Source organism: Nanorana parkeri, unplaced genomic scaffold (genome assembly GCF_000935625.1).
Source record: "Nanorana parkeri isolate BGI_ZX_2015 unplaced genomic scaffold, ASM93562v1 scaffold736, whole genome shotgun sequence".
Taxonomy (NCBI): Eukaryota; Metazoa; Chordata; class Amphibia; order Anura; family Dicroglossidae; genus Nanorana; species Nanorana parkeri.
Genome location: NW_017307004.1, coordinates 252,836 through 268,297, shown reverse-complemented (window position 1 = coordinate 268,297; position 15,462 = coordinate 252,836). Strand labels below are relative to the sequence as shown.

Below are 15,462 nucleotides of genomic sequence, written 5' to 3'. Positions count from 1 at the left end.
AAGTAGTGTATTTCACCACGTTTGTTTTAAAAATGGTCGGCAAACAATGTTTTAATATTTAAAAAGGTAACTCCATCCCAAGCTTATTTTGGTTTTGGACGGGCTCTGGAGGGTTGAACCATTTGACAGTTTTTGTTATCTCTTGTAGGCTCCATTGGAAAGAGTAGCTTACATTAATTTTTGTCTCCACCCCTTTTCACAAGGCTAAGACTAAGGTGCCACAGAACAACAGCTGTGTAACCCAGTTATTGTGTATTTTACCTTATGAATAATTAGTCAGAGATTGATGAAAACACCATATAACTTTGTAATAACCATGGCAGTTGGGCAAAATTAGAAAGTCATGTGGGGATTTCTCACCAATAGATTCCCTGAGAGATATAAAATGTCATTATGTGACCATGTTTGTTAACGTCACACATATCTAAACATCATTTTTGGATGAGTTGACTTTTAATCCTACAGAACATTAATAGCAAGCAGGATGGCATGCAATCATGCAAGGCACTCAGTAAAGAACATGCACATAGGTTTGCAATCCCAAGTAATTTTACAGTCTTTAAAATATCATGGTTAGATGCTCTTATTATATAGACATTGTACAGGTTTCCAATTTAAGTTGTTGACTTCTGCAGGATTGTCATAATATAATATATCAACTACAAGTATCATATACACACAAAGAGGAGTATGAGGTTTGACTGTAGACCAGTGATTCTCAACCATTTGTAGGGCTATTAGCCACTAAAACAGGATTAGCCACTAAAACAGAACATTTGTAGTAGGACTGTATAATTTTGAAAGTGACTATTTTTGATGTGTCTAATTGTTTTTGGTCTTTGCAGATAGAAAATATTGACAATTTTTGACCTAAATGGAATTGGTTCGGTTGACAACCACATTTCTAGACTTGTCAGAGCTCATTCATTTCATAATGTTATGTGTCAAGGACAGGTGCTATTGTTGCATTTCACGGTGTGATACAACATCACCAACACTACTACCACCACGGGTACCGAATGTGCAACAATAGCATGCAAAGTTCCACACTGTGGTAAATAAAAACACACACACACTGCACAATCTAGTTACTCACGTAGGCAAAAGATGGGCCTTGCTGTAGTTGAATAATGTGGTAAAACAAATGTCAGGATCATAGTTACAAAAAGAACAATATGTCCTTTTGTAGCAGACAATAAATGGACAATTGTAATGTAGAACATATCTGCACATAAATTACCTGGGGAAGATTGTACGCTGATTTCTGCCATACTTATGGGAATGGTAATAGGACTTGCACTGGAATATGTATATAAGGATTTTGCGCAAAACAAGACTCACCAGCTTATTCAAATGATAAACATATTAAAGGAACTCAAAACTTTAAATTTAACCTATACTTCTGTTTCAAACAACTGAACACTGTAAAGTAGAGGAGCCTAATTAACAAAATCACATATTTAGTTTAAAATTGAGTACACATTGAATGAGAACAAACATAATCTTATATTTTATATTAAAGAAACAAAAGAAAGAAAAAATTGGAATGCCCTTGCATAAAAGAGCTATTAGTAACAATGTCAATGCCCATACCAACTCAGAATATGAGATATTTGTTAAGCAACATACTATAGCCTAGTGCTCCCTCTGGTCAGACATTTCAGTTTATGGAGAGGTTGCGTGCAGAATCCTTCAATAAGATCACTGACAAGGAGTTAGTTGTGTATTTTGACATGTCACCTTCAAGATCAAACAATTATGTGGGAGATATTACATTTCAAGTTCCTAAAAGCAACATTTGCTAATTGTTAATAACAGCTCTTTTATATAATGCTGGCAGCTATGTGGGTATCCTGGCTCGATAAAAAAAAAAATTGTATTTGCAAAACTTAAAAAGCTCTTATTTAAACAGGAAATGCTTGAAAGTTACATAATTCATAATAAACTTAGTTTTAAATAAATCATCATAGGACTCAAATAATGTCAAGTAGTAACAAACTAAATTGTAAATGCTTACCAAACCTATTACTAAAAGTTATGTCACTATCCAAACATTTAGCAAATATTGGGACATGAAAATGTAGCTCTGTGTTCTTAACATGTCAGTAATTTGGCAGAAGAACAAAACACTATATACTGTTTCATTTACCAGCTCCTTTACTGGAATGCATTCAAGTGTTACCACAAAATACTCAAGTGACACAAAACTCAGGAGTTAAATCTTAAAAATGCATTCAAGTACGTTAACTATTAACAAAATAGTACCTTATTTGTGTATCATCTCACATTTAGTATTCTAATTTGTATTGAAGTTATAGCATATCATGCTAGCAAAGTTGGAGCGGTGGCTACTTTACAACACACTCAAGGACCATGGGGAACAAAGGGAGCCACCCTCCAGAAGGAAGGACAGTGTTGGCACAAATCTTCCAGAGATGATTTTAGGATCTACAGCCGAGTGATACACAAATCAATAAGCTACATTTTTGTCAGTAGTTAAGGTACTTGATGTATTTAACTCCTGAGCTTAGTGTCACTTTATGGATTTATTGGTATATGGTTGCACTCACAGTGATAGTCGTGTCCTTCTTTCCTTTGTGTGAGGATGCCACCACAGCTAGGTACTGAATTACTTTTTTGGTGTTCTCTGTTTTTCCAGCACCAGATTCACCCCTAAAAAAACAAAAACAAGGGATATACAGCATGTTACAACACAAGCAAGGGACTGTAAGTGTCTTTCACCATCCATAATGTTTAACAGGAAGCCAATGACAGACTGGTAACAAATGTCAAATGTTTATATTTGTTTGGCTCCACCATATTCAGTTTTCAAATGATATATCTAAATATATATTTTTTTAAAATAAAGTTTTATTCCAAATGAAATGCCATATTGAAAAAAATTTTTTATTAGGAAAGGACATGTGCACAAAAATTAGTTATTCTATTAAATAAAAAAAAGAATACAGTGCATTCCCATATTCCATATAATGATTTGTAACCTGTTTCTTTTTCCCCCCAAGCAGTCTTGGCCAATGATGTCTGAGGTTATATCTTAGACAAGAGACTGCCACCAGATCTAAGTGAAAATGGCTGATTTCTCACAAGACATGCTAGTGTTGTGAGAAAAAAATTATAAAGTGATCATCACAACAATTTCTATCATTTAGAGCTGCTAAGACAAATGTGCAACCACTAGCACAATAAAAATGATTTGATGTTTTAGTCACAATTATTGATGTGTTTTCAGTGTTTTGCATACTTTGATTGGAGCGCTGCACATAGTGTATATATAGATATTTAATTAACCCTTGAAGTTGGGCTACCCCCAGACTGCAAAGGTTAAGTGCTTGTTTTTGTGTACGGTCAAAAATAAAACAAAGTTATACTCACCCGATTCTCCAAGCTGGCTTGCTCTTAGACCAGTCACTGGAGCCTCTCTCCCCCTCTAAGGTCCCTGAGTCATCATGTCCAATACACTGTGTACTGGATGTGAGGTCACCGAGAGACATACTATCGCTGCAGTGGAGGAGGAGACAAGCAGCAGGGAGTGCTGTCACAGCCGGCCGACTCAGATGATTGAGTATAACTTTGTTATTTTTGACCCTAGGCAAAAATGAGCACTTAACAATTGCAGTGTGGGAGGTAGTCCCACTGGAAGGGTTAATAACATTTTTGCCAGGAATTAAGTTTACTGTCTGTATAGCCAAAACTTTGCTTTAGTTTTGGATAGAGTAGAGAAGGGTTAACACCCCTGTCAGTTTTTTCCTATCTCTGTACCATAAGGGAAATTTCCCTCCACTTCCTGTGCTAGAGACGCAAGGAAGTTAGAAGAAATCTCACAAAGTGAGGGGAATTCCTATCCCAGACATGTGTCCCCAAAACATGTATCCACATTGGGAGCTTCCTTCTTACTTTTTTTTTTTTTTTCTGGTGACAACTCTCAAATACTGGATTTCCCTTCACTGTTTTTTTTCAGTGACAATGGTCACCAGCACAAATAAGGGGGACACAGATGGTAATAAAAATTTCTCAGTTGGTCTAAACCCTCCCCAGTATAGCCAAGACTAAAAAAAAAGGTTTTGTTTAGGGATACACTTAAACAACTTTCTGTATTACCATTTTGTCTGAAAAAAACACCAGTGAGTATATTTTTAAAGCAGTAAATGTGACATTCATCAAGCATTTACTGGTGGTGAATTATTCCCCTTATATTAAAACTAGGAATGCATTTCTAATTTTCTGCAACCCTAGCACTCAATAAACAGGAAGTCCTCAGTACAGAGGCTTCCTGTTTATTCACAATCTGTAGATAGTAAATATTTACTATCAAACCAGTCATGGATGGACAGGAAGCCTCTGTACTGAGCTGCTTTCTGTTCATTCATTAAGTGAGCAGATAGTAAATATTTACTATATCCCACATTCATAAATGAACAGGAAGTGTTGTATAGCACTTCCTGTTCATTCATAACTGGAAACATAGTAATCAATATGTCAGTTATTTACAAACACTGAGTGATCAGTACAGTATTTAACATGTTTACCGATCCTAAAGCTGCACCCCCTGACAGCTTTCTCCTGCTCGCTGGAAGTTGGCACCTGGAAGTGAGACACATCGGCTCTGTGTCTCCTCTGATCCCTGCTGCCCCTGCTGATACAGGTGGGTGAGAGCAGCAGGGATTGGAGGGGACACAGACTGAAGCTCGTAGCTAGCGCCCATTGGGGAGGAGAGAAGATGGGGATGCACCATATTTTTGGCCGTTTTTGTACTATCAGCATTTTGACCATAGTACCATTTGTGGGCAAAATGTTTTGGCGCACAAAATTTAGATGCATCCCTAATAAAAACACATTTACCAGGGAGAATTACTTGCAGTGCATGTTTGGTGAATGTTGCATTCACTGCTTTAGAAATATGCTCATAGAAATGTGAAAGCTGGAATCTGATAGTTAAGAAAATCTGAACCTGCTTGGGAATGGCAGATTTTGTTTACTATTTACTGCTTATGTATGGGTGGAATTTAAAATATCATAAATACCCATTATAATAGAGCAGTGCTGGGATGGAAGAAAACAAAGGCACAAATTATCTGAACAGAATTGTTACGCCCCCCAGCAGTGCGATCGTACGTGTGTCCAGTGCAAACGTGAAAAAATGCTGCATGCTCTATTTTTCGTGTTCACAGTCGACCGGAACGCAGACAATGTTCTGCCACGTATCTGATCGCACTGCAGGCAGGGGGGCATGGCTGCGGTGCCATTGACATCAATGCACCGCCACGCCCACTCCCACCCCAGAATGAAGGGGAAAGTTTTGTAAGGGATTGCTGCGCGTTCCAACAGCGACTGCTCTGGAACGCACTGCAATTGGTGTGAATAGGCCCTGAAGTATCCTAAGGGAATGTGCAGCATTTGTTAAGAAATCTGCATAGACTCTAGTGGTTAGTATTCTTATCATATCGCAATTAAAACTGCCATATCAGTGGGTGTTCTATCCATACTACAATGGCAGAGCTCAGGGGGTCAAACATTGTAAGAACTAGAAACCCAGATAAACCTATACCTGTGGACACTCCCTGTGCACTGTATTGTAGTTTTTTGTGGAGTGTAGTGCGTCCAACTGGTTAATAGTTTCCAGTATATAGGAACAAGAGGTTATACGTTACTACTGCTGTCTTCTTTACTATTGAACTGTGCGTTCTATAATGCTGAACTGTGCGTTTGTTACTCATTCAAATATGTGAAGCGGCGCTATCACCCAACAAGTAAACAAATAATATGTGCAAAAAACAAATATTATAGTGAACAATACTACTGTGAGAGAAAAACACACACATATATATATATATAATATTTTGCGTTTGTTACTATTGAACTGTGCATTCTATACTGCTGAACTGTGCATTTGTTATTATTGAACTGTGTGTTCTTTACTATTGAACTGTGCGTTCTATACTGCTGAACTGTGCGTTCTTTACTGTGCGTTCTTTACTATTGAACGGTGCGTTCTATACTTCTGAAGTGTGCGTTTGGTAGTATTTAACTGTGCATTCTTTACTATTGAACTGTGCGTTCTTTACTAGTGAACTGTGCGTCCTATACTGCTAAACCGCACATTCTTTACTATTTAACTGTGCTTTCTCTACTATTGAACTGTGTGTCCTATACTGCTGAACTCTGCGTTCCGTGCCATTGACCTGTGCATTCTATACTGCTAAACTGTGCATTCTTTACTATTGAACTGTGCATGGTATACTGCTGAACTGTGCGTTCTATACAGTTAATCTGTGCGTTTGTTACTATTGACCTGCGAGTTCTATACTGCTGAATTGTGCGTTCTTTACTTTTGAACTGTGTGTTCTTTACTTTTGAACCGTGCATTCTATACAGCTGAACTGTGCATTCTTTACTATTGAACTGTGCGTTCTATACTGCTGAACTATGCGTTCTTTACTATTGAACTGTGTGTCCTATACTGCTGAATTGTGTATTCTTTTCTGCTGAACTCGGTGTGCTTTACTATTATTTACTGTTTCTTTTTTATGACACACTTGTTGTTCGCTGAAATTGCACACTCCCCGTTCAGCATTGCAGTCATCGGAAGCCCGCCCCTCAGGGGGGCGGGCTTGCGATTACTGCAAGTACAATCTGCCTGTCCAAGATGGGCACGTACGTTTTTTTAAGTACTTTAAAAAGGGTTGTAGAGTGTATGGGCACCTTTAAGCTGCCCACACACCTTACAACTTTTCTGCAGATTTTCTATGGTCAGGTAGAAAACAGATTCCTCCATCTACAGTTAACTGTGTGGATGGAGTAATCTCCACCTGGGGCACTCTGTTGCACATTTTCCATTTGACCACAGAAAATCTGCAGATAAATTGTAAGGTGTGTGGGCACCTTAACATAGATTCTGAATGTGATTGCTAATTGGCAAGTCCTGTCATAATTAGCGTCCAAAAAAAGACAACAAAATGATTTGCAGGAATGAAAGTAACAATAATTGTTGCAGTTTGTGAATATTATCACGGTTGAACTGTAAATAATCTGCCACTTCATTGCAGTTTGGTCATAGTTTCAGCACGTACACATATCGCTCCTCAGTCTTAATCAATCTAAACATACTGCATAGCATCACAATCCATCATAGGTTACATATCCCTTCTGTGTCCTGTTGTGAAATGCTGAACAATGCCTATTTTCTGGCTGTACCTTAAGACCCTGCTGTTTGGGATGAATCACTGGTCATTCAGACTGGCAAAGCTGCAACACTTGTAGGTTGTGGTTTCAGTCTTTGCTAGTAACAATATGTACAAGGTAGGAAAGGACAGGCAAGCTTTGTCGCTAAGTGCCGGAGCTTTTTTTGTGAGAATGGAACTGGATTTGAAAGTTACTGAAGGGTGTAGCAGGCTGCTGCATGTATACTCGGGCACCTCTTGGGGCCTTCACTTTGTAGTTGCAATCAGTTTTTTATGACAGTTTGTATAAAGTGCTAAAAGCTGATATTGATATCTAATTGGCTAATTTTAGGCTGATGTTAGGTCTTTGAACAAGTACCCGTAGCACCGTGTGTAAAAGTCTGTGTGTGTTCAGATATAAATAAAACATCCTGTGGGAACATTAATAAAAATAAACATTCCTACTCAAGATTTGCAATAAACATACCTTGCAGCTAAAGATTTTGAGCCTGCTTCTGTGTTTTGGAAAACTGAAACATTTCCTCAGTGAGATGGAGCAGTTTTTCCCAACTAAAAGGTTACACTGTGGTCATAATGACTTTAAATTGCACTTCCTTTCTCCCAGGCTAAGAGTGCCTATCTCTTGGCATTTGTCAGAAGTCCCTGGCTTTTTGACCATATATGGCCTCATATTTTCTTTTTTGTCATACCATGCAGCAAGCCATTCATTGCTAAACCCTCTCTCATTCACATACTAAGATAGCTGTGAATATTTCATTTACCAGATAATCACCATTTAACAAGAGCCTTTCAGATATTAATATTAAAGAAAAAAAAAAGTAATTTTTATTATGTATGCTTAATACAGCAAGAGATGCTGTCAATCACTAAGAAAGGGCTGGGTGGGGTACGGCTGGTAAACAGACTGCAAGAGATACAGGCACACTGTGCATCGGTATAGCGTCCTGTGCTTTGCAACAAGCCTGGGGATGAAAACTGTCCGCACAAGCATTCATCTGCTTCTGAGTGTGGCATGGTCACTTTACATCAAGGAAGAAGGGGGACTAACAGGATCAACATAATTCTACGGGAACAATGTAATAAATATCAGATCATAATAATAAATATCTACAAGGGCAAGCACACATACATCAAATAAAACATTTTAGGGTAACATACGCTTTCAACTCTTATTACTATAGTTAGATATAATGTTAAAGGGAATTTACAGTTTATAAATTCCCTCATTTCTGGGGCCTTTCTGTAAAGTAACGGTAAAGGATGGACACCGGCACTACAAAGCAAGTCCAGTACGTATTTATTCACATACCTGTTGCAAATAGAACACTATTTACAACGTTTGTTTCGGGGTCTCACAGGTCCCCCTTCATCAGGCAAACAAGTGATCCTGTGAGACCCCCGAAACGTTGTATATAGTGTTTGCAACAAGTACGTGAATAAATACGTACTAGACTTGCTTTGGAGTGCCGGTGTCCATCCTTTACCGATATTTTGACGGAAGCCACAGGTTGACACCTGCTGCACCCACCTCCTATTGATGGAGCTGCGTGTGATGGGTACACAGACTGTTTCTGTGAAGTAACACACACCCTCTACAAACCACCTGGGACTGTTTGCCTACTATTGTAACTGTTTTATTTGCTCAGCGGACTAAATTCTTTAATTCATCAAACAATGCTTCTCATAGAGGACCAATGTATCTACACTATATTACCAAAAGTATTGGGACACCCATCCAATCACCTCCATGGCCACAGGTGTATAAAATCAAGCATCTAACCTAGGCATGCAGACTGCTTCTACAAACATTTGTAAAAGAATGGGTCGCTCTCATTAGCTTAGCGAATTCAAGCATGGTAATGTGATAGGTTGCCCCCTTTGCAATAAGTCAGTCTGGGAAATTTCTTTGCTACTAAATATTCTACGGTCAACTGTTAGTGGTATTATAACAAAGTAGAAGCAACTGGGAACAACAGCAATTCAGCCACAAAGTGGTAGGCCACGTAACATGGCTGAAGCGCACAGTGCGCAAAAGTCGCCAACTGTCTGCAGAGTCTTATAGCACAGACCTCCAAACTTCATGTGGCCTTCAGATTGGCACAACAACAGTGCGTAGAGAGCTTTATGGAATGGGTTTCAATGGCCGAGCAGCTGCATCCAAGCCTTACATCACCAAGTCGGATGCAGTGGTGTAAAGCACGCCGCCACTGGACTCTAGAGAAGTGGAGACGTGTTCTCTGGAGTGACGAATCACGCTTCTCTGTTTGGCAATCCAATGGACATGTCTTGGTTTGGTGGTTGCCATGAGAACGGTACTTGCTTGACTGTATTGTGCAGATATCATACATTTAAAAGAACTGTCAGGAAGAATTCATAGATGCTGCCATTACTGTATTCCTTTTGTAACACCTTTATCTTTGGCTGTTATTCTGAGACTTCGGCAGCAATGCTTTTTAGTGATCTGTAAAAACTGAACTAACTTAGGGAGACAAGCAATGGCAGCACCCATACTTCTCTCTTTACCGAATTACTTGGCTCTATCAGGACTCTCAGGGTAGAATTGTGAGCAAAAAGGTTTTGTTATTTTTCTTTCCAAACAATTCCAGACAAGTGAAATCTTACACATCAGCACTTTCAATCTGGAGTAGTCCTGCGTTGCCTTGTAACAAACAGTTTGACTGATTATCCAAATGGCTTACTTTATCTGTAAATAATAATTAATTAGGGGTGGCGTGATGTTTTCTAGAAGCTATTTACACCACCTTGCTGGACCCTCACACCAGCTATGATCATCCTGCATTGCATAGAGATCCAGTGATGACATCACTGGATCGAAAAATAAGGTGTGCTTAATAAGGCTTCAAATTCAGAGTAGGGAGTGGTTAAAACAGCTGTCTTTTTAAAAAAAAAAGTATGAAAAGTATGTTGCTGACATCTGTGTCTTTGTTTGGTCGATACGCCTTCCCTTCCTCACTAGCAGACTTAAAATTATATAAAAGGATTTTAAGCTTTAATTTCAAATGCTGATGAAATCACTTACAATGAATGCTGCTCCTTGATGTTTACAAGTTTATATCCTGCAGAATCAGCTGGTCCCTGAGCACTGGTCCTGACTTCCTTTTTAGAGTAATTCCTTTCTCAAGCATAGTTCTATGCAGTCACCCTTGTGTTTGCAAGTAAGCTGTGTGTCTCCACAAACACACAGAAACAGAAAATCAAGATACTTCCCTCCTCCCTGGCCCCCTCCCCTCCAAGCTAGTAGATGAACAGTTGCTTTAGTCTGCTCTGTCCCTTTTGATCTAGTACTGGGCAGGAAGCTCAGGGAAGCTGAGTTGAGAGACTTGGAAGCAGCTGTTGAAAAACATGATGATTGTAGGTATTTAAGCAAAAAAGTAAAGCAATGCTTTGGTGGTGATGTATATTTGTTTGATCTAGATTCATTATTGACAAAAAGTTTGAGAGTTGAATACGACTTTAACAAGATGTGAGAGAAAGAATATATTTGCAGTTTGAAGGAAATCCCCTCTTAGGCAGCAGTAATTAGAACAAGTGTTTCCACTGGAAGATTTTCCCTCTATTCCTGTTCTGATGGAAAATCCAAATTTTGGATTTACTGTTTGTTCCTTAAACTTTCATGCATCCGGCTCCCTGATTGTTGTTGGAATTCCCACATTTTATGTGGCATCTTTGGCCGTTCTTATTTGAATATAAATGGGGATGAGCAAATCTGCGTATGGCGAATCTGAGCTCACTGCACTTTGAGGTCCAATGAACCTGAAGATCGCACACTCTGCAGTTTGCCAAACACAAACCCAAATGTGACAGGGTCTATGGTAGGTGAATGTTGGAATTCAGCCATTAATTTTTAGGGATAATAGGCAAGCTGTTGCTTTGGCTTAGCTGTTGCCACATGTACATACCAAGCAATTATTCAACAAGGACCATTTACCAAAAAGAGGGCCTTTTGAGGTGGATTTAGAGTCAACATTTACATTCTTAATTGTAATTCATAGTTAAAGAAAGCCCAGTCAATTCAATGGTTAAAGTCTAAAGTCATTGAAGAACTGTCCACCAGTCATGGACTGTGCAATATTCTGCTAATAAGAGATGATTACGTTGGTGCATCCATTTGTTTTTTTTTAGTTTTTTTTTTAAATAAAGGGTTTTTTCAAAAGTCTGGCCTCTTTTTTACAATGTTATTTAACCCTTTAGTGAATGGGTAGGGGTATCGGATCAAGGGTCTGGTATGGAATTTAAGGGGGGGCCCCATCTAGGGGGTGGGGTTCTGCCTTAAAATTCCTACTTAAGGGCCTGGTATGACTTTAAGAGGGAAACCCACACACTTTTGTTTTTTTGTTTGTTTTTTTAAATGGGGCCTCTCCTAAAATTCCTACCAGACCTTAAAAGTCTGTCCTTTTTTTTTTCAATTCTATTTGAACCCTTGGGTAGGGGGGACGCTGGAAAAACACCCTTCCAGTCCCGAGAGCATTTGATCTGGTATAGCAGGGAGAGGGGGGTCACTCACTCATCTCACCCCCTTTGCTACCCTGCCAGGCCTGTGCTCAGATCAAGGGTCTGATGGGGAATTTGAGGGGGGGCCACCCTTTTCACCCACCCTAAATCTCCCCTAGGGAGATTTTCTTTCACTTCCTGTCACATAGCCCAGCAGGTAGTGGGAAGAAGGCCCTCCAAAGTAAGGGAAATCCCTGGTTGTCACAAGAACCAGAACCTGTTTTGGTGCCAATTTAAAATTTGGGATTTTCTTTCACTTTCACTTTCTTTAATAGAAATCTCCAGGAAAAATAGAGAAGGAAAATCTCCCTTATTGGGTCAAAGACAGCAAAAAAACCTGGCAGGGGTTCTAATGCACCTCCACGCTATTTGGATTAAAATAATTTTTGGCTTTAGGTCTTTGCTTAAAAAGTTTAGTTCTTCTAGTTTTAGGTTCCTGTGTAAATGGCATGCATCATGAATTGACGGGGATTAAGTAATTTACTTACTACAACTATCTGCTTTTAAAGCTTTGCTGCTCGGTCCAGTCCTATGGGCATGGTGGTTAATTCAAAAAGGCATTATACATAACGACAGATATATTCTTTAGATATAGATACAAAATAAATTGTACTCACGTGCATAGAATAGACTGATCGTCACGATCTGAAAAGGAAAAATAATTATATAACAATATTAGATACACATTAGTACAAATGATCTTGTTCAATGCTGCAGTGCATACCATGTGATTGACCAACATTGGAACACTGGATAAAAATACAGTCCATTGATAAAGAAAGTTTCAATGTTTGCCTTACTGTGAGTACACTTATAGACCAAACTCCATATACACATTCAATGTCTGGCATAAATTATGTGCGTTAAAAACACAAGCCTGTTGGCAGATGCTGATTATTGGCCACCTTTCAGGCCGTTAACTAGGGATGCACCGATACCGGTATTTCGGTATCGAGTAACAATATTTTTTTTCCGGTACTCGCCGATACCAAATACTAGTACTGGAAGTCCCATTCAGGAAGCCAGGCAGCGTGTAATGACTCACCACTTGGCTTCCTGATTAGCCAGGAAGCCAGGCAGCGTGTAAAGACTCGCCACCCGGCTTCCCGATTAGCAGGGAAGGTGATGAGAAAGCATGGAGCCGGCTTTCTGGCCAATCAGAAAGCCGGGCACTGTGTAATGACGCGGCGCTTGGCTTCCTGATTGGCTGGGAAGCCGGCTCCATGCTCCCTCATGAAGTGATGAGGGAGCATGAACCCGGCGTCCTGACCAATCAGAAAGCCAGACGCAGCGTCATTACACTGCGCCTGGCTTCCTGATTGGCCAGCTTCCGACCAATCAGGAAGCCGGCTCCATGCTCTCTCGTCACAAGAAATGCCAGTTTTGCTGCAGCAGGTTCTATACATCGTACAGATGTGCCACTTTACAGGCAGTTTAAGGGTACCCCCTAGGCACAATAAAATATTTAAAGGAATTTTTTATCTTTACCCTTTAAGTGATGTTAAAATCACTGCTCCTTTAAAAAAGGTATTTATTCAAAACATTTTTTTGTCATTGATTCATGTCCCCCAGGGCAGTACCTGGATCCCCATACACTTTTTATGGTCAATAAATTGCATATAAGGCTTCAAACTGGGCACAATTGATTTTCAAAGGTCTACCTCCCCCCATAGACTTGCTCTGAATTCGAGTTTGAATTAGAACTTTTTCCATGTTCCAAAGTTTGAATTCGAACCGAACAGGGGGGTGTTCGGCTCATCACTATTCAAATTGCAATAACCAATAGTAGGCTGTGCTTTTGCACCCACCCACTGTCTGCTGTCAATCAGCAGAGGCGGACCTGAAGGAGAAATTTCTCTAATCACATACAGGAAACTTAAGGGGAATTGAGTAGACACTAATGGCCCATTCACACCACATTCAGATCATCTCCAGACCAGACCAGTTTGTTTCTGGACCCAAAATGCATCCGAATGCATCCCTATGCAATTTCTGGCCTCTGTTCACACCAGCGCAGTCTGTTCCAGACCAGACCAGAAAAATACTGCAGGTCTCATTTTGTCTGGTCTGGAATGCACGGGAACTGTGGGCAGGTTCACACCATTTTCCCGACCAGATCTGGTCGGGAAAATGGTGTGAACCTGCCCTAAAAGTGCTATAATTTTCCTCCTCTGTCTAAAACCAAAATGGGCTTTTCTCATACAGCTCTGCAGTCATGAGAAAAAGTCAGGCCAAAAATAAATTCAAGAATACTGGCTCTCATCCCCCATGGTTCATAAAGATTATAACCCTTCAAGCCAAGAATGCTTACTGTACAAATGTCTTCATTGTGATTTAATAACACTGTCAAATTTTTAGTGCCCTACTTAAAGTTGCATTTATCCTTGTTTGTATTTTTTACTTTTATTTATATTTAGCAGGCGCTGAAGCATTTTCTATTGACTGCACAAAAATATGTTATGTATTTTCCAAAATGTAGCAATCATTTTCATTTTAATCAGCTTTCATAACTTTCTATAGTCAAAATGGATTTACACTATTGTAGAGAACTGAATAGTAAGTTGTAATCAAATTAAAAGTTTACTGGTGATATATATCCCGATTTTAACAGGGTTATTCACAAAAGGGTGAAGAGTTTGGAAAAGACAGGAGAAGTGAACAATCTAGGACAACATAGCTGATTTGGAAAAAATCTCCAATTCAGTTCACTTTCCATTTCTGTTATGTTGTCCTAGATCAGTGATGGCAAACCTAAGGCCACGCATGCCACAGAGGGCACGCAAAGGCTCCTCTGGTGGCACTCAAGCCTAAGCAGGGGTGTCGAATTCGTAAGATCATGGGCTAAAGGCCATTATACCACATAAGTGCATTTAGTGATGGTGTAATGTTGCACTCTGCCTGGGAGCTACACATCTACTGGCAGACATGCAAAATACCTTTTAGAGAAAGCTGATGCAATGGCATAGGACACTAAATGTAATTGCTCTAAATCAGACCTTGATGAACCAACGAAGTTGGCAGTGGGTACCCCTGTCAGCACCCTTCCATCCAGCTTCCTCGATCACAGAATAGAAGGAGCCCTATGGAAAATCTTCAGGTGACCAGTGACCACAGCCAATCGACTGCCATCACTGTCGGAATACAATAGCCCAGCAGGAGATTCCTCCATCCACGCTGTGTAGCATGGATGGAGGAATCTTATCTTTTTTTCGTTCAGCCTGCAGAACAAGTAATAATTTTGTTTACCTCCGGTCCCAATCTGGTTTTTAGTTCCTATAGGCTTTAGTGTTGGCAATGCATTAAATGGTAGCCACCTCATGTGCCACTATGAGTACACTGATACACTGGTACACTGATGGTTGAACCTTCCTGTGACAACAGCAGTATTCCACCTTTCCCTCCCTAAGGGTTTTTAATACAGATACTGGAGGTTTTCCAATATTTCTATGTCTTTATTCTAGTGCAGCGGTGGCGAACCTGTGGCACGGGTGCCACAGAGGGCACGCAGAGGCCCCTCTGGTGGCACGCGAGCCTATGTCCTGGTTACAGTGACCCGCACACTCCAGGTGCAGGTCACTGTAAAGTCATGTTAAGTTTTTAAAGATGGCCGCTGCGAATCGCCGCTATCATCAGCAGAATGCCGAGCGGTGAGGAAAGAGAGAGAGCCGCTCGGCCTGGATCTGACAGCCGGCTGCTCTCTCTCTCCTCACCGCACATGCTGCTGTGACAACGTCTCCGTCCATTTCGACTC

General features: G+C 40.0%; 1 protein-coding gene across 3 annotated transcripts in view; it reads right to left on the bottom strand.

The window, feature by feature from the left end:
• The window catches only part of MYH11 (myosin heavy chain 11), a 111,725-nt gene that overhangs the window by 63,617 nt on the left and 32,646 nt on the right, over nt 1-15,462 (bottom strand). For 2 of the 3 annotated variants that reach the window (XM_018564214.1, XM_018564216.1), the window contains exons 4-6: nt 12,329-12,356; nt 2,571-2,673; nt 1,097-1,117 (exon numbers count right to left, since the gene is read on the bottom strand). In XM_018564214.1, coding sequence (XP_018419716.1) covers nt 1,097-1,117; nt 2,571-2,673; nt 12,329-12,356 — 152 coding nt within the window. The remainder of the gene's footprint in view (nt 1-1,096; nt 1,118-2,570; nt 2,674-12,328; nt 12,357-15,462) is intronic. The other variant, XM_018564215.1, reaches the window with a different exon arrangement.